The sequence below is a fragment of the Phyllostomus hastatus genome, unplaced genomic scaffold, assembly GCF_019186645.2.
Source record: "Phyllostomus hastatus isolate PE091 unplaced genomic scaffold, TTU_PhHast_1.1 phas_scaffold_78, whole genome shotgun sequence".
Lineage (NCBI taxonomy): Eukaryota > Metazoa > Chordata > Mammalia > Chiroptera > Phyllostomidae > Phyllostomus > Phyllostomus hastatus.
The window spans coordinates 105,245,496-105,273,132 of NW_025334041.1; the positions used below are offsets into that span (position 1 = coordinate 105,245,496).

The 27,637-nt window shown below is 38.1% G+C and overlaps 2 protein-coding genes across 5 annotated transcripts in view; one reads left to right on the top strand and one right to left on the bottom strand.

The window, feature by feature from the left end:
* Positions 1-56: 56 nt before the first annotated feature.
* PIGF (phosphatidylinositol glycan anchor biosynthesis class F) lies at positions 57-23,177 on the top strand. 3 transcript variants are annotated; one of them, XM_045828639.1, is made up of 7 exons: positions 110-160; positions 545-637; positions 1,914-2,159; positions 2,776-2,867; positions 4,124-4,240; positions 14,578-14,686; positions 22,842-23,177. In XM_045828639.1, exons 3-7 carry the CDS (start codon positions 1,935-1,937, stop codon positions 22,953-22,955), a joined length of 657 nt encoding a protein of 218 aa, XP_045684595.1. In that variant the 5' UTR covers positions 110-160; positions 545-637; positions 1,914-1,934; the 3' UTR covers positions 22,956-23,177. The 3 variants fall into 3 exon arrangements, with proteins under 3 accessions (XP_045684594.1, XP_045684595.1, XP_045684596.1); XM_045828638.1 differs by lacking the exon at positions 545-637 and having other exon boundaries at positions 57-160; XM_045828640.1 differs by lacking the exon at positions 110-160 and having other exon boundaries at positions 564-633.
* Positions 19,890-27,637, bottom strand: part of RHOQ (ras homolog family member Q) — a 41,887-nt gene continuing 34,139 nt past the window's right edge. Inside the window, exons 4-5 of one of the 2 annotated variants that reach the window (XM_045828641.1) lie at positions 27,292-27,387; positions 19,890-23,525 (exon numbers count right to left, since the gene is read on the bottom strand). In XM_045828641.1, the coding sequence (XP_045684597.1) occupies positions 23,370-23,525; positions 27,292-27,387 (252 nt within the window). In that variant the 3' untranslated portion in view covers positions 19,890-23,369. The remainder of the gene's footprint in view (positions 23,526-27,291; positions 27,388-27,637) is intronic. The other variant, XM_045828642.1, reaches the window with a different exon arrangement.

The window sequence follows — 27,637 nt, forward strand, 5'->3', positions numbered from 1 at the left end:
GGGCTGCTTCTTTTGCCGGCCCCTTCACTTCTGCGATTGGCTGTGTGGCCTTGGGTCTCCGCCCACAAGCCTGCGCATGCGCGAAGGTTGGGGGGGCGAGTAGCACCTGGTGGTGGGAGGTAGTCGCCCCCCCCTTGCTCTCTGCGGGCGGGAGTGTTAGGTAAGCCCTGCCGGACGTTCCGGCACGCGGGCCTCGTGGGGATGCGAGCAAACCGCGCCGACTTCCCAGTTGACTGCGAGCCTCTGTGCTCCCTGACCGCCCGCGCCATTCTTGCTGCGTGATCCAGGGGGTGCCCTGGTGGGCCGTCCCTCGAGCTTTTGTGTCTGTTTCCCTTTCTCGTAGTCTCCACGCCTGTGCTGGTTGCTTATGCCTCTCAGCTCATCCCCCGCTGCCCACCCTCAGGCCGACTGAGGCTTGGGCAGATTCCCGGAGTGACCCAGTTTAGGGTGGGGCTGCAGACAACGGCCCAATGATTCCCGAGAAGTCTCCGGGAGCCGCTTAAAAGGGCCTTCTTTCACCTCAATGTCTGCGGGCCCCTTCCAGGTCGGACCGCAAACGCCAGGGTCGCATCCCATCTAGCGGACGCCTGAAGGGTGTCCTCTTAAGATTGCTCGTCGGGAGCCTAACACAGGGCAGGTATCTCAAGAGGGTTAAACACTTGACCCACTCTCCTTTGTTCCCTTGTACATTCATTCGTTCCTTCATTCTTTCGTTCATTCATTGACTCAGTAAGCATTTGAGTTTGGGTACTGCTCACTGTATTACATCCCAGGATGCTCATGTCAGTTGGCGTTCTGAGAGAGGTCCAGAAAAAAAATGCGAAGGGGGGGTAAAAAAAAAAAAAATGGGAAGAGAGTGTGTTGCAGATCTGCTTCCCCGCCCCTAAGCTAAGACTAAAAACTTTTCATTTCTCCCTCCTTGCCCTTCATACTCTTCTTGACCCCTAGCACGTGGAAGCTTGGACCCTTCGACATGTTCCCTAACCTATTTTAGCCTGTTTCCTTAAAATTTGCTTTTGAAACTTATAGTGCTAATTAAATGAGACTTGTTAGGATAAGGTATAGGTTTGACCCTTTGTGTTACTGGGAGCCCCCTCTGTATGTATGTGTGTGTAAAAATATAAATATATATTATATATATATAATATATATTTATATATTCTGGAATAACCACAGTTGCATATGGACTATTACTTTAAGTTAGTAAGATCTTAACATTAGTGCTATGTATAAGCTCTCAGCTAGGTAATTTATAAAGATGTGTGTGTTTTATAGATAAATTCTTTCCTCCATAAAAGCACAAAGCATTTATGCTTTACTTTTTATTGTAATCTAGCACCTGTAACAAACATTGTCATTTTGGTATTTCTGCAACACTAGAATCTCTTCATTTAGCATAATGTTGTTTGAACTCTCTTGATTACACTGGCCACTGGTGGTGTCACTTGGCATTTGCTAGGAAGATGTGAACTACCGTGATGTTAGTTACCAGGATCCACACTGGTGAAAAACAACAATTTAGCCAAACTGAATTCATGGGGTTTCTAGAATGCATAGGTATATTTCCAACAGGGGCAAATCATTAATCCCTGTAGTTTGTTTTCACCTCAGATTTTGGCAAAGAAAAAAAAAAAGGAAAAGGAATTGCTTACTTGGTCCTAGCACATGACCATTTTGCAGAAACCACTCACAGATGTTTAAGGAATTAGAATTAAGAAATTTGTCCTTTTTAGTTTCTGAGAGCTGTTTACCATAGTAGTCCATATGTGCATTTACATTGTGCATCTTCCTATATTCCAAAACCAACATAAAAAATTGACTTTGGGTCCTAACTTATCTTTAAGTGTTGGAACATTTAGAACAATGGAAAAAGCCACTATTGCATATGCTTTTCTTAATTCGTTTTTCATTAGATAGCCACTCAAGAATACACCATGAAAAATACTGATATCAAGAGACTACTGTATACCCACCTTTTGTGCATATTCTCAATTATCCTAAGCATCTTCATCCCATCATTCTTCTTGGAGAACTTCTCAGTATTGGAAACACACTTGACTTGGTTGTGCATCTGTTCTGTTTTCGTAACTGCTGTCAATCTAGTGTTATATTTAGTGGTGAAACCAAATACATCCACTAAAAGAAGTTCATCACACAAGGTAAGGCTTATTTCTTGATAACTGATTTTTGGATAGAAGGAGTGTTTCTTTTAATGAAAAAATAAAGCATTAGTCAAGAACTAAATTGGATTATTTCCAGTAACTAAAGTTAACCTGATTTTTTTTTTTCAAATTAGTAGCCTGTCACTTGTTGGAAGCCTGCCCACAACACTTGATCAATCCTTGCCATGCACTAATTGTGTAATTAGAGTGTCTTCAGTAAATAATATACCAAATATCTCATGTATCATCACATAATAAGGACTGTTTATGTTTTCTTGTATTCTAGCAGTCTGTTATTGGTAAATAATTCATAAATACTGATTAACAGCATAGATCAATGCATACCACAGGACCAGAAATGCTTTTTGACTGTAGTGCTAGTTGGGTGGGTAGAATGAGGTGTGGCGGGGGGCGGGGGGGGTGGTGGATACTTGCCTTTAGGCTTTTTTACAGGGCTGTTTACCTGACTACACAAGACTGATCTGAATTCAGAATCTCCAAATCCAGGGAACATTTAACTGTTCACACATGAGAATGTTATGCTTGCACCTAAAATGGAAACATTTAATGTCCTTTAGGCATTCTCTTGAGTCTTTATTCATTTCTTTTTCAGGTAACCAGATTTTTGAAATGCTGTATCTACTTTCTTATGTCTTGTTTCCTCTTTCATGTAATTTTTGTTCTGTATGGAGCGCCATTAATAGAGTAAGTCTGAAATTCCAAGCTTAAGGCCACTGTACTTTAAAACACTCATTTACTAAACAAAGGGCTAATTCTGTTGATGGTTAGAGAAAGACTGGTGTGTTTGATTGTTAGATCATGGAAGGGTACTGGCATTGCCCTTCCTTACAGTGCTGTTCTTTTAGAAACGGGAATAACTTAATTCATCAAAGGCTCCTATTATCTAGCCTTCTAGTACGAGTCGCAGGTTGGGGTAGGGATGGGAGGTACAGATGAGAAGCTATACTACACCAATAAATGTGTGACCCTTAGAATCTCAAAGAGAACTTACTATGGCAATATGGATAAGTTAGCTACTATTAGCGTATCAGTTCTTAGTAAATGTGATCTGAAGTGCTTGAAAAAAGTTTATTTTCTTAAGCCAGTAGATTTCTGTCTTTACTTAATTAGCTAATGTTTATAGTTTGAAGGTAAAATTTAACTCAACACTTTTTCAAAACTGACCAGTTTTAAATTAGTGAATATTAAACTCATGAATATTTTTTATATAACATTTATTGTAGTTTGGGAAACTTGTTTAGCAATGATTAATGGTCATGGTGAAATGAATGGTTATGTATAAACACACACAAGCTATGTATATAGTTATGTATTTATATGTAGTTTTTTATATATACACATTAACAGGTCATCTTTTCTAGAGAAGGGAGGATAAGACCTTTGTAATGGTAAACAGATATTTCTGTCTAATGCATTTTAGAGTAGAATGAATGTCTAGAGCAATGGTTTTCAAAGTGGTCCTAAAACCAGCATCAGCATTTTATTGAAATGCAAATTCTCAGGCCTCAGTCAGAATTCTAGAGGTGGGGTCCCCCATCTTTAGTTTATCCAGCTTTCTAAGTGGCTCTGATAAAGCTAAAGTTCCAAAGACTACTTAGGAAGAAGGTTAATTTTGAAATGAGCTAAAGTTGAAACACTGGTTGCAGAGAAAGTTCCAGAGACTACTGAGAAAGAAAGTTAATGATCTAGAAATGGGTTTCTTGCCTTGGACAGAATGGATCATAAGATATTTAACACTTTGGACCTCTTATCATTGAAGCCAGATGTTTGCTAGATATTTTTTCATGGTCATCATTTTGGTAGGACTCATGTTACCTTTCAAAGTAAAATACAAGAAAATATTTTTATGTTAAGTTTATTTAAGTAACAAAGATTATTTATGTGTGTATGTTTGTTCCTTTAACACTTTTTAAAAAACTAATGAAGTTTTCTTTCTGTAGGTTGGTGTTGGAAACATTTTTATTTGCAGTTATTTTGTCTACTTTTACTACTGTACCTTGTTTGTGTTTGTTAGGACCGAACGTCAAAGCATGGCTGAGAGTTTTCAGTAGAAATGGGTAAGTTTTGATTTCATGTTTTAGTGATGTTTGAAGGTTTTTAAAAGAATTAATGTATTTTTCTATTCATAGCAGCTAGTTGATTGTTCCATGAGCATTTCTCAGCACTGTCCAGTTTTCGGAGATGCTCTCAGGGCCCACTGCACTTGGGGACTGGGGAGAGGAGGAGTGGGGTGCACCTGAGGGGGATCCAAGCAGGCAGAACCACAGGTCCCTCTCTCTACCTCAGCAAGATTAGTTATGCGTTCTTCTGTAGGGTAGAATTCCGCTAAACCTTTGGTTTGGAAAACAGTCTCTGCTACCAAAGGAAAGCTTTAAAAACTGCTCAGGGATATTTTGTCACTGTGATAAAGCTGATCAGATGAAATTGCTTCCATACATCTTATAAGGTAGAATTGGGGTCCATAACCTAAAAATGTTTAGTATAACCACCACCATTTCTTGTTTAGCCTCTGCTGTGGTAATGACAACCAAGTGCAGGTTTTATAGGATTTCATTTCCTTAGCGGCCAAATATATTTTCAACATAGCTAAATTAAAATTTTAGCTTCTTGAAAGGCATTGAGATGATTTGTATCAAAAATGGTCGAGTCGTAACTCATGAAACTGGAAAGGTGCTTGGTGGCCATCATTTTGTCCCGTTTATCACCTAACAGGGAAAACCCCCAGTTCCCACTCCGTGTGCGTGTTGTGCGTGTGGGCTCCAAGGTGCTGGCTGTGGTTCTCTCCCTGTGGAGCTTGCGTGTGCAAGGGACAAGAACGAGATGGACAAATGGTGTGAGGCTAAAATTGTGTCAGACAGAAGTGCTGTGGGAACTCAGAGGGGCAGGAGACCACTGAGGAGCGAGCTGGGGGTGGGATGACCTATGAAGGGCTTGGATCGAGAGTGTGCGATTAGGTGAGACCGAAGGGGAAGGGACGAAACCTCATGCTAGGGGATGGAATGACGCCACAGAAACTGAACGTGGTATCTTTGTGTGATTTGGAAGAGAACAGCCCAACTAGAATGGAGGGTGCCTGATGGGTAGCAAGGCTCCATAAATAATTGACTTTTTCTTTTTGGAATGAATATTGTTTGTTCCCCTTCAGAACCATATTCTAGAGTTCATGAAGTCTCTAGAAAAGAAAAGTGTAATTATTGAAAATGTTTTCCCACATTGTTATGACAGTATCCCAAATGGCATTACTTTCTTTTAGCATTTTAGTTTGAAATTTTTATACAGTGAAAACTGGTTGAAACCTTATTGGTTTGATGGGTGATTTATCCGGCTTTGAATTCTGTTTCTGATAATAGCGTATTTGGGGGAGACATCCAATTCTACAGTTAGTCTTGTGATAGTATGGCACATGCAGTCCTAAAAATCCCTGTACTATGTGAACTTGGACAATCAAAAACGCATAAAGAAAGCTGGGGACTTAATACAAATGGTAGGACAGTTTTATACTTGTTAAACAAGTTAAGAAATACATAAATATAATAAATGTACTTTTCCTGGGAAAAAACCTGAAATTTGCTTTTGGGAGCAGGTTTGAGAAGGGTTGCCGCTTGTAAGTCATTACAAAGTGGTCAAGGGAGGTTGTCGGGGGCCTGGCAGAACGGCAGGCCAGGTGTGCAGGGAGTGGTTCAGACACAGGAGGCAAACTGGGGGAACTGGGAGATGAGCTTTTCAAACAGTATTGAGACATAATGCAAATATAATACAAAGTATACAATTAAATGGCTTTTACTATATTCACAGATATATGCAGCAAACACAGTCAATTTTAGAACATTTTCATCACCTTAAAAAGAAACTCTGTACCGTTTTGCCATCACTTCCTTATTATCCCCTCTTCCTCAGACCTAGGTAACCACTAAACTGTTTACTGTCTCTATAGATTTGCCTGTTCTGGACACATCATAAAAATGAAATCATATGTTAATCTTTTGCGATTGGCTTCCTTTCACTTAGCTTAGTGTTTCAAGGTTGAGCTATGTTGTAGCATGTACTAAATCCTTTCTATGGCTGAATAATATTCCATTGTATGGATATACGAGGTCTGTCCAGAAGGTATCCAGCCATGTAATATGGAAAAATAGAGACATATATTGAAGAAGATACAGTATGTAAGAAACATACAAGGTACATAGGACAGTGGCGCCTCAGTCCCCTTCAGAGTAGGCACCTTGGGACCTCACACAGTTCTCCCAGTCACCATCAGCTGCCCCATTGTATTTTTCTAAATCTCATCAACAGTCTGAAAGATCTCTTTTTTCAAAAGTGATTTTAGTTTTGGGAAAAGCCAGAAGTTACAAGGTGCCAAATCAGGGACATAGGGAGGCTGAGTCACCTGGGTGATTTGTTTTGTCAAAAAACTTTGAACAAGATGTGACACGTGAGCAGGGGCACTGTGATGAAGCTGCTAATCACCAGTTGCCCATAGCTGCAGCCTTCTGAATCATCTGAATGGTTTCCATGGAGAAATGTTCAAGCTTAACACAAAATTTGATGCAGATTAGCTGCTGTATTCACTCAGTCATTTTGAATGTGAAGGCCACACAGTACACATGTTCACTAAACAGCATCTACCGCCCCCGCTGACTGGTACAATGAAGACGTCATTGTTCACCCACGCACATTCCAGTCACTCTCCTTGGCTGCCAGGTTACATCAGTGGCACGCAAGCCATTCTTGTTATGTTAACAATGGCTGGACTTTTTCCCGAGAGGCCTTATATACCACCATTCATCAATTGATGGACATCTGGGTTGTTTCCACTTTTTTTGCTACTATGACTAAGGTGCTATAAACATTTGTGTACAGGTTTTTATATGGATTTAAGCTTTCATTTCTCTTGAGTAGATGCCTAGGAGTGGAATTGCTGGGTCATATAGTAACTCCATGTCTAATTATTTGAGGAACTGCCCATCTCTTTTCCAAAGTTACATTCCATAGCAATGCATGAGGGCTTTGGTTCCCCTACATCCTTGCCAGCAGTTCTTTATCTGACTTTTTTTAAAAAAGATTTTATTTATCTTTACAGAGAGAGGAAGGGAAGGAGAAAGAAAGGGAGAGAAACATGAATGTGTGTTGCCTCTCATGTGGCTGCCAGTGGGACCTGGCCTGCAACCCGGGCATGTGCCCTGACTGGGAATCGAACTGGTGACCCTTTGGTTCGCAGCCTGCACTCAATCCACTGAGCCACACCAGCCAGGGCATTGTTTATCTGATTTTTTGATTATCACCATCCTAGTGGGTGGGGAGTGTTATTTCATTGTGATTTGTTTGCATTTCCCTACTGACTAATGGTGTCAAGTATCTCTTCATGTGCCTGTTGGCCATTGTATAGTTTCCTTGGGAAAATGTCTATTTAGATCCTTTGCTCATTTTTTTCAGTTGGGTTATTTGTCTTTTTATTAAGCTGTAAGATTTCTTCATATACCCAAATGCAAGTCCCTTGTCAGATACATGATTTGCAAATATTTTCGCCCTTTCTGTGTGTTGTCTTTTCACCGTCTTGACAGTGTCCTTTGGTAGTGCCGGTGGGAATGTGAGTTGGTTCAGACTCTGTGAAGGGCAGTGCAATAATACCTATAATTACAAATACCCATCTCTGACCCAGCAGTTCTGATAGGATTTTATTGTAAATATACTGGCATACCTACAAAATACTGACTATAGAAGATTATTCATTGAAACTTTGAAAATAGCCTAAACATCCTTTAATAAGAGATGGATTAAATGAAATTTAATCTACACCATGGAATGTTACACAGTTGTGGGAAAAAAAACCCAATCAAGTCTTTATTTACTGAGATGCTGGTAAGTGGAGAAAAGCAGGGTAGAAAAATGTGAGTAGGATGCTACCACTCGTAAAAATTTGCAGGAGAGAATAGGTATACCTGTATGTCTTTGGAAGCATACATAAAAACCTGATGAAACACTGGTTGGCTCTGGAGAGAGGCTCTGAGCAGCTAAGTACAAGATAAGGAGACGCTCCACTGACCCCCCTTTGGTATCTTTTGAATTTGACCATTTTAATGCACTGCGTAGTCAAAATGAAAATTTTAAATTAGTTAGATTTTGCCAATACTTAACTTACTTTAAACTTACTTTTTGGTTATTGAAAAGTTAGACCTGTGTCAAGAATGTTAGATTTCTCTGATGCCACCTAAATTTTAGTAGAGTACAAAAATATCCTAAATTTTCTAACATACAGCCAGAGAACAGTTCAGTTACTGGAAAACTATGGCTAAAAATAATCGGTTTGTTATAAAACATTTTATTTAACATCACACAATGCATGGCATGAAATAGTAATATGCAAAAAAATACTTCAGTAACTTTTAAAGAATTTTTATACAGGGTCTGGCAGAAGTAAGGCCTGCTTGAATGAGGTTGGTAGGGTAATAGTATAGGTGTAGTAATTTATAGTTTAAATTTGAACATTTCACCTAAAATGTCATATGGTATGCTTGAGTGTGATATTGTTATGTTACAGGATTACATGCTTATGATTTTGTAATAAAAAGGGGGCATTATTTGTGCTGCAATCTGTATGTGTTATAGCATTTAATTCTCACAGCAATTTGGTAAGATACTCCTATTTTCACCATTTTCTAGACAAAGATATGGAAACCTGACAGGTTAAGTGATGTGCCAAAGCCCAACAGCCAGAAAGAGGTAGAGCTGGGGCTGGAATCCAGATCATCCGACAGTATAAAAATGTTTAAAAGACGCTACTAATCAAGGGTCCGAAAACCAGTTCCTACCCTGTCTTCACTGCTTAGTGGCCAATGACGTTAAATAAGCTATTTAACTTTACAGATCCTCATACTAATTGTACTTGACAGGGTCATTGTCAGAACTGAGTGTGAAATGATGGGTGAAATCAAATACTAAGTGCTCAAGAAATGTTTGTCCAATGGACTAGCACATGCCATGGAGCATTTTTATGTTTCATACTTCCAGTCCGTCTGTCCTGGTGCCTCTTCCCAGTGCAGGGAGCAGACCAAGGAGGGCTGGGCACGGGCACTCACGGAGCGCTGGTTGAAAAAGAGGAACTGTTTTTTCAGTTCATTGCATGGAAAATTAACTCGAACTTTTTTACAAGAGGGGAACTCAAGTCTTCGAGTCTCCACCGTACATCAGTGATTGCTCCCTTTCTCCCTGACACTCTGATCACACTTAGGATAAAAAGCATGTCGAGTTCTGAATAAATTAAGGAGTAATTATTAATTCAGTGGATTAACTTATTTAATATTAGAGTTGGCCTTCATAAATGTTCACTGAGAGGCAAAAATATTTTTAAAATTCAAAGATCTGGTGGTTCTGCAGTAAGAATATGAACTACCCACAAAAAACAATTACTTTTGTGTTATTTTAAAATTGTCCCATATACAGTTAGCATTATTTATATTGAGTCACAACTTTAAATTCAAAGGATTCTATTATTTAAAGACGTTATACAAAACATGAGTGTGTATTTTCCTATCCAATAATTATTTACAACAGAAATTAAAGTTCTGATTTGAGGTTCTTATGCTATAGTTCTAATTAATTAAAAGTATTTAAAATATCTTAAAGTACTGATTGAAGATTTTAGAGGTTACAATATTTTTATCATTTATCCTGTGTTTTAGTGTATAAAACATGGTAGAGTTTTTGTTTTGTTTGTATAAAGCTAGCCCTCCTGATATTATTGAAATATGATAATTCAGATAGCATAAACAGGCCAATTTTGAGTTAGGTTGATATCTCACTTAGTATTGAGTCAATATAAATGTTATACTACTTTGAAGTGAAATAAGTATTACATCCTAATTTTTAATGTATTTATTTGCATGTTTAAGTTGAGTAGATGGTAATAAGTTGAAGACTGGGAAACACAAAAGCTTTAATTGTGAGGACTGTGTTGGAATTATATCCCAAGAGTAAAGGACTTTGGAATACTATTGAGATTTATTTAGTATATAATTAAATGATGTTTTTAATAAGACTTTCCCTTAAAGTAAATGTAAAGTTATTCTAGATTTTTTAAAACATACTATTTTAAAGAAAATTGAATGTTGAAAAGTCATTTGGTTTCTTTAAAAGTTCTGCCAACTTTTTGGTATGTTTATTACTGAGTGAATATAGTCAATTTGTACTACTTTAATTCAGTTTGTTGCCTTTGTATTGTAATTATTGTGGTTTTTTTTTTTCATTTGCAGACTTTCTTTTAAAGGAAAATAATCTGACTACCTTAAACCTCTATTTCTCATTGGAGTTTCTTTTTGATTTATTACTTCTTTTATGCTGTTAGGTTAGATGTTTAAGTGAGAATGTGATCACTTTTGATGAAATGAAAAAAAACTGAATTTCTGAATAGGTTCTTGAATCTTTGGTTATCTCACCAAGGTAAAGACCTATTTGTGTAGACAAAGTCAACAGGCCTCTTTCTGTCATCTTTGCATTGAAGTGGATGTTATATTGGAAAAACCACTGTAGACATTATGAATGAAAAGATATGAATAATGAAAAATGTGTACATATAAGAAATAGGTAGTTTAGCCTTAATGTGGGCATAAAAACTTAATGGTAAAAATGGATTGGTTTTAATACTAATTCCGTGGCTAAGGGGGAAGTTTATATAATAATTTAGTAAAATATCTTTTCGCCACTAGGAGGAGTAGTGTGGTGTCTCCATTTTAGATGAAGAAACCAACCGTCTCCACAAGCACTGCTGTGATGATGGTCTGTGTAGTTCACAGTGTTTTCTGTGTTTACTATCTATAGTTTGCAGTGTTTACTGTGAACTGCCCCAGGCACTTGATACAGTGTTTGACACACAGGCAGCATTCAGAATGTCCTGTTTATTTCAATGAATATTTGATATAATGAATTTCAGTGGAGTCAGTGTGGACAGTGACTGGGAGGAGGTGAGGTGTCTCCACAAAAGAAAGAGCAAAAGAGCACCAGCAAGCATTTAGAAATAATGCTTGGTTTCTGTGGAATATTTAAGGATGATTTAGTGACAGGTACATAAGCAAATAGAGTGGGAAAAGAGGCAGTTCTTAACATCTAAGGGAAATTAAAAATTATATTTACTGTAAGAACCACTGTGTGATGAATATTTCCATAATCATAACCTGCGCATACAGTGCTAGGGACTTGACCGAGAAGAGGCGACGTTCCAGTCAAAAAGGGGTCATGAGTCAGAAATGTGATGTGAGGATGGCAGGCTCGTGGGTAAAGAGTGCTAAATCCTCTTCTTCCAGGGTAGAAAGCAGAAAGTAACTAAATCTTTAAAAATCTGTCCATAATGTATATTCTTTTAAATTTGAGTTACATAGAAGAAAATGACGAGTTGAGAGTCTACTGCAGGGAGGGGTTTTTCTTAATAGTCTGATTGTAATTTTTTACTTTAAAGGTATTAATTAGTTTGATAAATATGAAACTATAATTTTAAAAAGACAGACTATAAAGTTTTTCTATTGAACTTGGTCTTGGTTTCACTTTTTATGTACTTACTATATGTAAGATCATAAGCACGCTTGGATGCCTCAAACAAAATAGAGGACAGCCTCTTGAATGTTTGCACTTTTTAATCTTAATTCCACCATGGCCACAAGCGTGCTGTTAACAATGAAAAATGTGAAGACATGGATCTTGCCTCTAACCCCAAGGAACCTGGAACTTAGACGTTAGATAACACATGCACATACATCTTCTTGAAACGTGGCTCTGATCATATTGCTACTTTGATTTAAAACCTTCAGTGACTCCTTTAGTTTGACTTTTAGGCTTTTTTAAAATCCTTACCTGAAATCTACCACAATGAGAGAACACTTCACACCCACTGAGATGGCTGTAATCGATAATAGCAAGTGTTAGCAAGGATGTGGGAAAATTGGAACCCTCATGCACTACTGGTGGGAATATAAAATGGCTCAGCTGCTTTGGAAAGCACTTTGGTACTTCCTCAGAAGGTTAAACAGATACCGTATGACCCAGCAATTCTATTCCTTGTTATAGCTCCAAGAAAAATAAGATTGTGTGTCTTCACAAAAATTGTACAAGAGTGTTTACATTAGCATTATGCAAATTGTGCAAAATAGTCAAACAACTCAAATGTCCATCTACTGACACTGGGAAAAAAAAGTGGTATATCCCTACAACAAAATATTTGGCAGTAAAAAAGTATTTTTATAATGCTATAAAATAGACAAACCTTGAAATATTATGTTGAGTGAAAGAAAGCCACAAAAGACCACATATTACATGATTCCATTCAGATGAAATGCTCCAAACAGGCAAATCTGTGGAGACAGAAAGCAGATGAATGGTTGCCTAGGGTTAGGGAAAAGAGGGAGTGGGGAGTTATTTGTAATGAGTAGAGTTTCATTTTGGGGTGATGGTTGCACAAATCTGTAAAAAAAAACATTTAATTGTGTACTTGAAATGAGTGAATTTTAGGGCTAGAAAAGGACTTTCTGGGGGCAGTTGTTTCCTATATTTGGTAAAGCTGTTATTCAAAAAAAAAAATCCTAACTCCAACCTACTTTTCCAGTCTTATTTCCCATTCTTCCACTTGGCCTCAATCAATTTTACTTTTTTTTTTTTTAACCTGCAATGCAACTCTCTCCAGTTCCTGAAGACCAAATGCTACCCATCCTTCCAAGTCCAGCCGAACTTCCTTCTCTTATACTCATAGGAAACAGAGAAAGTAAACTCTGTTCTCAGCCTCTACCAGACTGTGCATGTCTAGGCATATCACTTTATGTGTTGCAGCACAGACAGGAATTACATGTTAAGCGACAGCTAGTCAACATTTGTCAGCTTCCTACAGTCAAAAGTTACCCAAGAAAATCTTAAATTGCCTGAACAGTACAATTCTCTTTATGTTTAACTCACCAGTTTTTCCCCAGCTTGGAACAGATCTCTGTTCTGTTGAACGCAAGTTGAAAAAATTGACTTGCATCTATAGGTGTTACATAAAGAACAATAGTAACACAACTTTGCATTTATGATGATTGACTCCAACCTTCTTCCAGCCCCAGTGTTCAATAGAAACAAACTAAAGCTCTAATCTTGTTTAGATGAAGGAGGGGTAATAAGATGGACAGGTGATAGATTGGTTTATAAACTGACTTGTCATTTGGGACTTCTTTAATTCAGTGTACATTTTGGTGAAATAACCAGCTTATTTCTAATGAAAGAAATAATCTAGCAAAACAAATGTTTTTCCCTTATACACTAACTGAAAGAAACTGCTTTTTCATAAACTTCAAAATAACCCTGCATTTTAAACAATTGAATATCTGGAGCCCACTTATTGCATTGTGGTGGAGTTTTCCCTACTGTAACCAGACTGATATTCTACACAGCAGGCTGAAATCAAGACCTATTAAGAGAATGGCAGAGTTTTTTGTCTTTCCACCTTTACACTTAACACATTGTATGCAGGAAACATATTTATACGTTTTATGTTGACTGGCAGTAGAGCGCGCGATAAAAACTACCCGCAAACAATGTGCCGATACAATTGGTAGGCAGTTCTGGTTGGTGTGGTTCAGTGGATTGAGTGCCAGCCTGCGAACCAAATGGTCATCGGTTCGATTCCCAGTCAGAGCACATGCCTGGGTTGCACGCCAAGTCCCCAGTTGGGAACATATGAGAGGCAACCACACATTGATGTTTCTCTCCTTCCTTCCCCTCTATAAATATAGAATTTTAAAAAAAGGTAGCCAAAATCACTGAATCTTTTGAAATATTTTGTTGTTCTCTAATCTTCCACCAAATAGAATTGATTTGTTTAAACAAAATGTGCCATAAGAAGGACTAGTTGAATAATGAAGCCCCCTCCATACAATGGAGCACTGTTATAACTGTTAGGGAAAACGACAGCAAAACTGGGTTTATAACATGATGCTTTCAGTTTTGTTTTGAAGGATGTACCCATAGATGTGTGCATATGTGCAAGTATGCACATATCATTGTAAACAAATGTATTTGTGCATGTGTAAAATATTTCTGGAAGGATAGATGTATGTAATAAGTTGGTAATAGCAGTTGCTTCTGGGGAAAGGAACTAGTAGTGATGACAAGGGCAGGAGGAAGACTTCGATTTCACTGCAAGTGCTGTTCCACATTGTCTGACTTTTACTATGTGCACATTAGCTTTCCAACGGAAAAGCACATCTTCTTGCCAACTAACTGTTTATAGTTCATGGTAAATACATGTCAGTTTGAGGTGCCTATTTTGAACAGAATGAACAGAATATGTATGCATCGTGTTAATTTATGCTTCTCTTTGTTTGATTCTGCAGCAGCTAAGATACATACCACCACTGATTTATGTATTTGTGTTTTACAGAGTTACATCCATTTGGGAGAACAGTCTCCAGATCACTACAATTTCTAGTTTTATAGGAACATGGCTTGGAGCCTTTCCTATTCCACTCGATTGGGAAAGACCATGGCAGGTTGGTTTCAGCTACTTAAAGCAGCAAAGTTAATGTTTGTATGATAATAAAACTGATGCAGCTGACACGCATATACACATAAACTGCTTTGTTTTTCAGTGCAGTAGAGATGCCAGTTCCCTCTGTCCCCATAATCTAGGCGATTTCTCCTTGTAGCAGGTCCCAGTGCCACAGGGTCAGCCTGGTTCTACATTCCAGCACTTTTCTTCTTCATATATAGGTGGATAAACAAGCTTAGTTTGTGGATATGTATAGTTTTGGGTTTTTTTAAATAGGCTAGAGGTTGCAGGAATTCCATTTTCAACTTTGATACTCATTGCTTTTGTGGTCTTCAAGTCATGTTTTTGTTAATGTGATTGATGGCCAAATTGAATGTTGAGCTTGAAAATTTTTAAAAGCATGTAGCAAAGTAGCTTTTTAAAAGGGGTACACGATCTAATGGAAGCTCACCAACATCAGGGTTTTCATTTCCTATCTCAATAGGATATAGCTGGTGAGCTTAGTAGAGCACTGTGGGGTAAGTGTTCTTTCTGTCCCTGTTTTACAGGTGAGGAAACTGGTATGAGAAAGATGTGTAATATTTTAAAGTTCACTGAGCTAGTAATGCATGTATCATTGTCTTAATTTTTAATGGCTTAGTAGCATGCCATTATATAGTTATTCCAAAATTTATTGAACAAATTCATTATTGATTATTCAGGTTATTGCCATTATTGTGTTATTATAAACAGTGCTATCATCAAAATCTGTACCTTCACAGATTTTTCCAGTTATTTTCTTAAGATAATTTTCCCCAAATGGAATTGTGTTATTTAAAAATATTCTTTCTTTTCCAAACATGAATACAGTTTTTTCTGATTATAAAGACAGTGTGTATTTATTTAGAAAGTTTAAGCAATATTAATAATTGTAAAGAAGAAAGTAAAAATTATCAAATATCCGGCCACCTAGATGCCTTTAAACTTTGGACATTAATGCTACTACCTACAAAATGGAATTAAGCAAGATAATCAAATCTCTTTTGAGCATACTTATTTCTTAAGCAAAATTGATTGTCTTTAAAGCAATTTTAAGTTACTTTTAAATATTTGTACTTATTCTCATCAGATACCAGATAAATGAAGCATTGTTATATATAAAAGTCCTTTTTGTTTTCTCTGGTTTTATTAGGTTAAAAATTTAATATTTGGGAAACATCTATTTATTTTCTAAAGTCACAGATGTCACAGATAATTCTTTCAAAAATTGAAGCTAGGGATCATAAGGTTTATAACTAAATGAATCACTACAAGTAATGCTAGAGTGAGGGATGAAACTAAGATTATGGATTTATCTATTGAAGAGTAGCTGTTTTTAGGTTACGTGGTATTTCCTTTACCAAAGGTATTATTCAGTGTTTTAGACAGACCAAAATAAAATGCTAATTTATATGAGTAAGATGTGTTGCAAGCATGGGAGAAAAAATAACTGTAATACTTACCTGGCAGAGAATGGTTTTGGAGTTAAAAGGTGGGTTTGTTGTGAAGTCATTGTGCTGGTAGTGCTCGCTAGAACTTCAGTGTGAGAGAGAATGGTGCTTGGCCACATTAACTCATTGGCATGATCATGGCAAGAACCGTTTTTGTGTCACTTTGACAAAAAGTTCCAGACTGGAGACAACACGTCTCACCAGACGGAGAGTGGTGGAGTCTACACGGACAGGTGCGGATTTGCAACTAGAGAAACGAGTCCAGATGAGGAGGTCATCTGTATGTGTACTCCCACATCAGACAGTAGCATTTGCTTTAAGGACATCTGGAAAAATACCACTTACGGCCAAATTCAGAGGAAAATATAAATGGTCATTTAAAACCAGTAGCAGTGTCAGCAGCCTTTGAAAGATGAATTCTGTCATGCAAATACAAATTTGTGATGAGTACAATAAAAATAAAATTAAAAAGTAGCTGTGAGAAATTTAGAAATGGCTGCCTGGGTTTTATCTTCCTTTTTTATCTGAAAGAGTCAGTAATCCTAATGGTTGTTGAGTTGCTCGACTGTTCAAGGTGTTCTGATCTGTAGAGAGGTCGGTTCCCCCGTGGTACCCGTGATAGCATATACGTCTCCAAAAATTGTAATTATATTGCAACACATAGTTTATGAACTTATTAAAATATATCCCAAATTAAATAATCTTTGTTTGTACCTGAACTGGTTGGTTTATAGTGGAGGCTCAATAGTTTTGGAGTCATTCATGAGACTCTTTAAGAATGACACAAATGTCCACTGGGGGTTGGTTTAGAACCCATTTCGGTACTTAATGCTTCTTAAAATCATGAAAAACTACAGCTGGGAGCAGGAGTCCCCCTTCTGTTTCTTAGGGGAGCTGCATATGGTTAACACAATGTGGTGTGTATTCTTATAAACTTTATAGTCACTAGATATTTCATGTGAAGAATAGTACGTATTAAAAATTATTATATTGCAAGGGCAAGGGAATAGTTCCTACAGCAGGGTATAACATTGCTCATGAACAGCTTTATTTGTTCTAAACTGCTGGTTCTAATTACTACCTAGCTGTGTCAGTTACCAAAGAAATACTTACTTATGTTAGTGATCATGTAAGTTTAATTTTTTTCACATTAGAACATGTACAAAATGATACCGATGCAGGGGACTGTACAGCTTTCATGATTTAATTCAATATCCTCGTGTTGTAAGTACCAGAGGTGCTTATTCCTATTCTGCAGATTGGGAAACTAGGGCTGTGGCATTCAGTGCCTTGGTCAGGGTCACATGGCCAGGAAGGGGCTGACCCGGCCCGCACACTCTGATCACCGCCGTTCCACTGTCCCGTGTTCCTTCCCAGAAAAGCAAAGTTCCTAAGTAAAATAAGAAGTTTTTTAAAAGTAGTCTAATGTTTTTGTATATCATTTTAAACCTTTCTGTTGAGTATTTTAACTAATTTCAAAAAAAAATCATAATTATCTAATTATAGTTATCTAATAAATACCTGACCATCATTTTAGTAAGGAAATCTGCAGCAGCTTATACTGCCATAGTGGCACGCCAAACTGGCTGTTACATAGTCTCAAAAGCGTGTGGCTGTTGTTGTAATGACATGACAAGGTTAAAAGTCTGCTTGCCCTTAATATATGCCAAGGGCACCCACAAAATAGTGTGCATATTATAATTAAGTGAAGTGTATTTGAACAGTTTACTCTTGAATCACAGATTAACAAACAGATGCCATCTCCATCATTGAAAATATTCCTTGGACCAACTAGAATGGTTAATTAAAATACTTGTTGGAGTGATGGGATTCTTAACCAGGAGCCCATAGTTGGGCTTTGGAGGTCTGTGAATCTAAAATTATATGTACTTTATATTTGTAATATGTATGGATCATGTTTGACAAGGAAACATGAATTCTGTCAGATGCAGTTTTTAGAAATTATTTTTAAAGTACTTAAATTTTAGGCAGGTTTGGTTTTTAGAAATCTGAGCTGTAGAAATTTGGGGAATGACAGTTTTCTATATTGGAACAACTTATACAGGGTGGGGGAGAAAGTAGGATTACAGTTGTGAGTATATAAGTTTATTCTTGTATCACTATTTATCAATTACTGCATTATTTTCCCATAGAACACCTATAAACTGACTTTTGCTCCACCGTGTATATGCCAATTAGGAATATGAACCAAGATTACCATCAAGTGTAGCTCACGAGTATCGGTCACCTGCACTGTGTGTCAGACCCTGTTACAGGGACGGCTGTGCGTCACCCATAGCGCATCGTCCATGTAGTCATTGCAGCAACCCCAGGAGGTGGTGAGCTTTATGACGACCCTCACTTAGCAGATGAGAAACCAAGGCACCCAAAGGTTAGGTGCCTTGCCCAGAGCCACATACTTAACAAATGGCAGAGTTGAGACTCATCCAGTCTCAAAAACCAGGGTTCTTAATTCTTATTCTGTACTACTCAGAACATGCTTTAAAAATACCAAACACTACACAGATATACTCATATTAGTACATTTTCCATTCCTAAAATGTAAGCAAAGTTCTATCAGGAGAGGTGTGGTTTTCAGGTGGAAATAAGCTTGTGTAATTTTGAAATGCCTTTCAACCAGAAGCAATCATATGTTTAACAGAGAAAATATAAAGTTATATATAACTCCATTATTTATTAAGAAGCTTTTTTAGCTTATTAGGATGAAATTGTTTTATTACAGAGAAATAATTTATTCCCGGATACCATGTACCCAGAACCTATAATATTAGGCCTTTTTAATGCTGGTTATTTTTAGAGAACACGGACCTTTTTTAAGTGATGAAAATGTAAGGAGTCATCTGACACAGAGAAAGGATAATAGTACACTAAGCAAGATACTTTCTTCACATGACATAGCTGATCACTTTTTAAATGTTTTCCTTTTTTAACAATAACTTTAATAGTTTTACCCACTTTGTTTTATTGTCTTTTGTTACTCAGTGTGTGTGGGGGGGGGTTCTTCTATTTTGTGATTTAAAAAAATTTTTCATTCATAAAAATTGGGTAAAAAGATGACCGTCGTTTTGGTGGCAAAGTCTTGTGAAGGACTTCCTCTACATGAATGTCTGAGTTTTCTATTTTCCTTAAACAAAACAAGATAATTATTTATAGCCATTGCAGATTACTATAATATGGAGAAATATGTGTAGCAATGCAGTTGAATCGTCTGTTCAATAGATAATACCATGTGTTTTTTTTAATCTTTTTAGACATGAAGAATGTTACATAGAAACATCTCTGTATATGAGACAAGTAAATAGTTTTAAATTATAAACTTCAGGATCTAATTATGAAAATACATGGTTAAGCAAGGATTGCTTGACAAGTCAATCTGAATCTGTTGCCCTAGTATAGGCTTAATTTTTAAAAAAACAATTGTAAGGTTGGTAAGAAATTGCTTGAAGGAAAATCATTAGTGGGCAGCCTCCCCCCACTCCTTTCAGCTACTCCCTTCCTCATTCCCTGTCTTGCCCGGCAACAATCAGTGAAGTCACCCTTGTGTAGGGAAATTCTCTTTCAAATGTGACTTCGTTACAATGAATGACCACTTTGGGAAGCCTGGTCCATCACCAGGAAACAATGTTCAAAACCAGTCCAACATTTTAATTTGCTGACAGCATGGATTTCTTGAGGCATTTAATAGCAAGTGTTCCAAGAAGACTTAACCCCTCATTAGACGAAACTTTTTAACCAATATTTATTTCACTTTTGGCATTCCACTGGAGGTGAAGTACAGCAGCCATTTAGAGAGTTGTGTGTGTGAAGATATGTACGTGTTCAGGAACAAAGAGCCACACTGAAATTACAAAGTGATGAAGGTAGAATTTAGTAACCCAAACTGGAATTCTGCTGGCATTCCCGGGGGATTACCATCCTCCCTACTCCGGGACAGCGAGCTTTACAACAAAGTGCAGATGCTTAACACTTGGCAGATGTTGCGTAGACTCACAACAGGAGAAACAGAGGAAAGAGTATATCCCAAATGTTTACACAGGGCATCAAACAAAAACCGCTAAGGTAAGAAGTGCAATGCTTTACATAGACAGTAAACTACGCATGGTATTTTATTTTTAATCCCATGTGTTAAGATGGGACACTGTTAAAGTAACAACACTTAAAAAGCAACAACCAACAAACCAGTATTTAACTTGGAACTTAAAAATTAATAATTAAAAATCAAATGGAAGCAATGTCTACAATAAGTAAGATAATTCACAATAAAACCGTAACTCAGGCTCTACTTACTGGAAATATGGAAATTCAAAACGGGCTAACCTAAAATGTACCATTAGAGATAGAATAAAGGTATAAGTCGTCAAAGTGTTAAATAAGATTTCAGGGAGCCTCTACAATTACTTTTAAGAACTTCAGAACTGACTTTATATATATATATATATATATAAAAATATTAACTATAAGTTCATTCATACATGGCCTTATTTGAAGCAGTTTATTTGCACTCGCAAAATTCACGTAAGATATTTTTGGAGTATTTTATTTCCCAGATATTTCACTACTTTGAACTAGTTGTTCCAGTGACTAGTCTGAATTTCTGTTGAGACCTTAGCCTTCAATGAAGATGCGTTTCTGAAAATAAGGCAATTTTCTACAATCTGCGTATGAATAGAAAACAAATCTTTGGTTTTCAGTTAAAGTGGCGGGAAGGATTTTGCAAAAAGAAATACTAAAGAGCCAAAGCAATGAAAAGGCTCTCAGTAAGCAATGGGAAACTCCAAACCCCGTCAAGGTCAGCAGAGCACCTAAGGCACCTCGGGTTCAGATGATCCGATCATCTTTGCTCTGAGTTCTAATAATCTATGTACAGGATTCTTACCATCTGAAGGATGTGAAGCTGAAAGGGTAATGTCCAACTGTGATCACTGTGAAAAAGAGGAGAATCACAGTTGATAAATGGGAGTGATCCTGGAAATCATCTATCTTCCATGTTTATAGATGAGGAAACTGAGGCCCATTCATGAAACAAGTGACACCAGAGCTGTGTTTCCAGATTCCTAGTCCATTTCTCTTGGATTGGACAGATTCTAGAATTTAACTTTTGCTGGCTAGGCAAGTGTGAAGAGTTTCAGTGATGTGAATTTGAGAAAAAATAAATTCCCATAAATCCCCAAAGACAAGTTGGAAATGTATACTTTACTGTCTTAATTCCTTTATACCATGTGTTGGACAACTTAGCTAATATACGAATTGATTTACACAGTTCCTTTCAATTTTATCTAAAAAACAGCAGACCAAAATTAAATGAAAACGTTACATAAGGTTCCATTTAAGCATAAATAAGGCCATGGTACTTAATGCGAACCACCACTTTCTGGGAGAAAGAAGATAGCCACTGTCCAGTTCAGAGGAAGCTCCTGACTAGTTATCCAGCAGACTCTCCACTCTTCCATGGGGAAGATGATGCTTGTGTTTTAAAAAATCTCTACAAAGCTCACATACAATACAGTCCATCCTAGATTTGTGACTGATGAGTATTTAAGGCTGTCATTTTCAAGTATAAAAGTTTAGTGTTCATTACCCAATCTGTGCAGTAGACATAGCTATAAGCTTGAGTCATGGAAATTAATAAGAGCCCACCAAGGACATAAAATCATAATTTAGGCAACTGCAAGTTTAAATGTAGAAAAGGCGGTGGGGGGGAATGTATGAATTACATTATGCTTCTCTCTGAACTGCATTGGTTTGTTCACACAGAAACTTTGCCTAATGTTACTGTCTGTTGCATGGCATTTGGAATAAGGCAGATCCACAGCAGACCAACCAAGGAAGCTTAGGTAACAGAACTAGTAATTAAGATGGTTCACCTCCAGCACAGTTCTATGGCCTGTTCCCCCAGAAGAAGATTAGAAATGGCTCTAGTATGCTTCACAGATAACATGAAAAAGTCTTCTTTAAGACAGGGCCTTTCACCTAGGGAGCAACGTGCACTGCTTGTGGATGGAATAAATCAACGGTATTTTTACTTCTGGCTTTGTGTACTATTGTGACATGTTACAAATTTGGCTGGAAAGCAATGAGTGTCTGGAAGCCAGTGTTTTGTTGAACTTACACTCTAGGTGTTTGACTTAAGTTGGTAGCTCTGTAACTTCTGCGATGGTTCCAATACTGTATCTGAAAGGTGGCATCAGTTTTATGATGGAAGCAACTGCTTTGTTATAAATTCCACGTGACATGCTTGAATTCTAGGTCTTGCTTGTGGTCTGATCATCATATGCATTTCTCATTTCATGTGATATACAATACAGGCCAATGTGGAGATTCAGAAACAAAATGACCAACCTCAGAGAGCTAAATTGAGTCCAAGATTATGACAAAGTCTGACCCAAAATTTTAATTTGTAATTTTAGCATGTCTCTCATGCAGTTTGGGGAGCATCAAACTAAATCTACAGTTGCCAGAAGCCTTGTTACAGTTGAATGCACATTAACTAAAACGTGTCCATTTTTAGTGTTCATGATAAATGCGGTTATGACTTTATTACACTTTTGGCATTCTTTAAGAAAGCACACTAAGCTTTAATATAGAAATATTTAGGTTACACTTAACTTGTGCTCAAGTAATAATATAACATTTGTTCTCTTTTGATCTCATACATGGTCTCCTCAGGTATGGCCCATCTCCTGCACGCTGGGGGCGACCTTTGGCTACGTGGCTGGCCTTGTTATCTCACCACTCTGGATATACTGGAATAGAAAGCAACTTACATACAAGACCAATTAATTGGAACAAAGGAAGAAGTTGGGGTTTTTGTTTGTTTGTTTGTTTTTTGTGCAGATCCCATAAAGACTGTGCAGAAATGTATATGGTCTAAGCCAGGCAGTTCCATCTATAGCACTGTTTTTATGTATTACATGATGTGATTGTAGCTTTTTAAACTATGAAACCCCTGAGAGATTGTACCTTCTAACTGAAATAAAGTATTTATAATAGATTGTGACTTCAGATGCTGTTTGCTGCTTCTTGGACCTTTAAGAAACATTCTTAATGAACTTGATAGAATTCTGAGGACAGGGTTGCTTTTTTTCCTTTCAAGTTTTGAACTGCTTCAGTGTTTATGAGAGGTCTAGGGACAGCTGTAGCGTTTCATATGCTTTCTTAGAAATGGACAGTTTCCTCCGCCACTGAAGATGTTTCTCACGTAATCAAACAACAGTTTATACATCTTGATCCTATTCTTTTTTTTACTGTGTGTTTCTTTGGAGTTAAAATGGCAATGATAGCCTCATCAAAAACAGTCTTCAATCCCTTCTGGGTTAAAGCTGAACATTCCACATAGCAGCACGCGCCTATCTGGGAGGGAGAAAAAAATCACAAATACATAAAACCTTTTTTTATACAACTGGTATGACACAAAGACACCATTATAAGGAACATTATAAAATACAGCTATGCAAAAAGAATGAAATCATTACAATACCCAGAGATAGCTAAACTGTTAAATTACTAGTATATATCCTTCTGGGCTTTTTTGTGAAACAATCATCAAATATTTACTGGGTACCTACTGTATGCCGAGTACTGCTTCGGGTGCTGGGCGTAATGTCAATGAACTGAACAACAGAACCAAGTCCCAGCTGTGTAATGCTTAAGTTCTGGGGGAGGGGCACACACAGGACGGATGCTGGCACAGTCTCTGGAGAAACAGAGTGAGGAAGAGGTGGAGAGCAGAGGACACTGGTGGTCGGAAAGCTCCACAAGGTGAAGTTTGAGCAGTGAGGGATATCTAGAGGAGGAATTCTAGGCAGACAGAGCCATGGGGGCAAAGATCCTGATGCAGGGGCTCACTTGGAGTGTTCCAGGAACGGGAAAGAAGCCAGAGTGGCAGGAGAGAGTGAGCAGGGGGAATGGCTGGAGATGAGGTCAGTGAGGGCCTTGAGGCCACTGGAAAGACTGGCTTCTCTGAGAAGGGACCTGTCATTCATTCATGGAAAATGTACTGAGCACTTTTATTTGCCAAATGAGAGACACAGCAAGGAATAAAAGTAAGCTTACTCATGAAACTTACCCTTTGAAGGGAAAAGACCATGAGCCAATAAATGTAGAGGTAGAAATGCCAGAGGGTATTATGTGGTCTGCAGACAAATGGAGACGCAGGATAGGTAAGGGGTGGGGACAAGATGGGGCAAGGTCTTGATGAAGTGACATGTGAGCAGACATCTGATAGGAGTGAAATGAGTAATGTTGCAGAGGGAAGAAGATTCCAGGCAGAGGGAGCAACTGAAGTTCAAAGTCCTAAGGTAGAAGACTTTAGGGAACAGCAAGGAGGCCATGAGCCTCAGTGAGGCAGGGAGGTAGCAGGGGCCACAGCGAGGATTTTGGCCTTGACTCTGCATGATCTGGGAGCCTCTGGAAGATTCTGAGTAGAGCGGAGACCTGATGGAGCTTACATTTTAAGACTCCCTCAGGATGTTGTGTTGAGCGCAGGTTAACACAGGACACAGACAGGAGCGGAAAAGTGACTTAGAAACTGTCCCAGTAATCCAGGCCAGACAGGGAGGGGCCTGAACTTGACTGATAGAGGACAGAATGGGGTGGAACATCTGGATTCTGGATATATTATGAAGGCAGGGCAATATCTTTTTCTGCAAGATTGGCTATATCATATAAGAATAGCAAGGTCGAGTGTGATTTCAACGTTTTTGACCTGAGTAACTTGGAAGGAGAAGCTTTGAGGACAAAATTCGGAATTGTTTTGGAGATGTTAATTTGGAGATGGTTAGCTGCCAAGATGGACTTGCTGAGAGCACGGCTCAATAACCAAGTCTAGAGTTTAGGGAAGAGGTCCAGGTTGGAGATGCACATTTGGGAATCTTCAGAAGACTATTCAAACCACAAGACTGACAGAAGCTCATCTAGGCCTAGAGAATGAGTGTGGATATAGAAGAAAAGATGTTCAAGAAGCTGAGTGCTGATCCCTGGGCCCTCCGTCATTCAGAGTGAGAGATGAAAAGATACAGGAAAGGCCAACCCTGGCTGCTGTGGCTCAGTGAATTGAGTGCTGGCCTGTGAACCAACGGGTAGCCAGTTCGATTCCCAGTCAGGACACATGCCTGGGTTGTGGTCCAGGTCCCCAGTTGGGTGCACGCAAGAGGCAACCACACATTGATGCTTCTCTCCCTCTTTTCCTCCCTCCATTCCCCTCTCTCTAAAAATAAATTTTAAAAATATAAAAAAAAAAAGAAGAAGAAAGAATAACCAGAGAGAGGGCATTCAAGGAAGCCTAGTGAAAGTATTTCATGGAGGAACCAACTGTGCCAAATGCTGCTGAGAGGCCTTTTAAAAATGGGATATTGTTTCACAACCACTTTGTTCCTTAAATTACATAATAAATTTGAACATATCAATGGATATATTAATATAAATTTTTAATAGTTGCACAGTTTGGGGGGGGGCTGTATAAATAATGTAGCAACTTTGTAGCCATGTCTTTAAGCACATCCAGACAATTTTCTTAGGATAAACTCCTACCTATGGAATTGCTTGATCAAAAGTGTGCGTGGCTTCAAGGCTTCTGTAGATTGTCAAGACTGCTTTTAGTCAGTGACCAAGAGCACAACAGAATGCCCGTTCCCCCGCAGCCCTGCAGGAGGGGCTATTATCATCCATTCATGTCTCAATTTTTTGCCAACTTCACAGGTGGAAATTAAACTTACACTTGACTACTAAGGAATTTAAATATATTTTCTGTCTCCACTGGCAATTGGCACTTTTTTTGGTGAATTTTCCATTGATGTCCTTTAGCCCATTTTTCTATTGGGGATGTACGTCTTTTTCTGATCAATTCATTTGCAAGGGGTTCCTGTGCACTAAGGATATGAATCCATTTTTCTGCCATTTGTGTCAAGTTTGTTGTATGACTTTTAATTTTATTTCTGGTGTTTGATGTATTAACTTTTCATGTAGTTCAATTGTCAATATTTTCATTTAAGATTTTTACCTTTACGGCATTTAGAAATTCCTTCTCTCCCTAGGATTACAAAACTGAGTATGTGGAATTTCTAAAGTGATTTGTTAGTGAATCTATTTATCTTTTGCTTTAGTAAAAACTGTCCTCCCCAAAGTTCTCCTGCTCCATTCTGCCTTCTGATAGTACATTTTTAAAAACCTTATTAGAATCTGTTTCCACCAAAGGCCTATTAAAGTCACATCTGAAAAATAGCATCCAATAATGTTAGGGCCCAACAGAGAAAAAAAGTAAGCATAGCTTTGGAGTGAGGAAAAGCATAAGTTGAAACATATTATGTGCATCACAGTTATGTATTTTTTGGAATGCCACTGTTTCCTATCTTTCAGAAAAAGGCTGGAAGAAAATTCAACTAGTTTCTTTTCAAACCTAGCCATAATGCGTTTTTTTTAATATTTGAAGACACTTTTGAAAAAAGTTTGTTTATTTATTTATTTATTTATTTTTAGAGAGGGAAGGGAGGGAGAAAGGGAGAGAGAGAGAAACATCAATATGCGGTTGCTGGGGGCCGTGGCCTGCAATGCAGGTATGTGCCCTGACTGGGAATCGAACCTGCGATGCTTTGGTTTACAGCCCGAGCTCAATCCACTGAGCTACGCCAGCCAGGGCAATGTTTTGTTTTTAACTGCAGATTTACTCTGTCACCCTCTGCCCCACCCTCACCACCTCCTCCACAAGTGTTAACTGAAGACAGAGCCTGATTTGGTATAGTACAAATATTTAAGTGATTACAAAGGGCTTCTAGATCAGCACCTTCTTCTGATGCCTCTTTCTACACATGACTTATTGGGAAAATACTGTTAGTGGCGCCAGAATCTGGGTTCTAGAGTCAGGCCATGACTGAAACCCAGCTCTGCCATTTACTACCTGGTAGACCTTCCAAGTCACCTGACATCACCAAGCCTGCTCTCTGTTCAGTAAGAGAGGGAACTAGTCAGACCTGCCTCAGAGCCGGTGCAAGGATGAAGTGAGATCATATGTGGAAAGCACTCAGCACAGTTCTTGGCATACAGTAAGTGCACAATAAATGCTAGCTTCTAGCATTACTTTAGCTTTTACACTTATTCATAAATTCCGTAAAGGTTCCATTACCTCTTTTGCTAGTTTCTGTCCTTGTTCCACACATACAGGTTTTTCTTTCATATCATTCAGTCTTGCTAAAGTTTTGGGGTCATCTCGGAGATCAATCTAATTAAGAAAGGTCAATAATGTCCCATGATATTACACGTCTTTAAAAAGGAATCAAAGCATGTAGTCCCACTTCATCCCCACACACCAGTACAAGATTACACAAAGAACTTAATTTTTAAAACCAACTAATATAATTGCTTTCTTTCAGCACCACTTTTTCCAAAACTGTGACAGCATCCACCATAACTTACAACAGAGCTCAAACACGTGTACCGCTCGCTAATCCTCGGGACCATCTGTCTCAGGG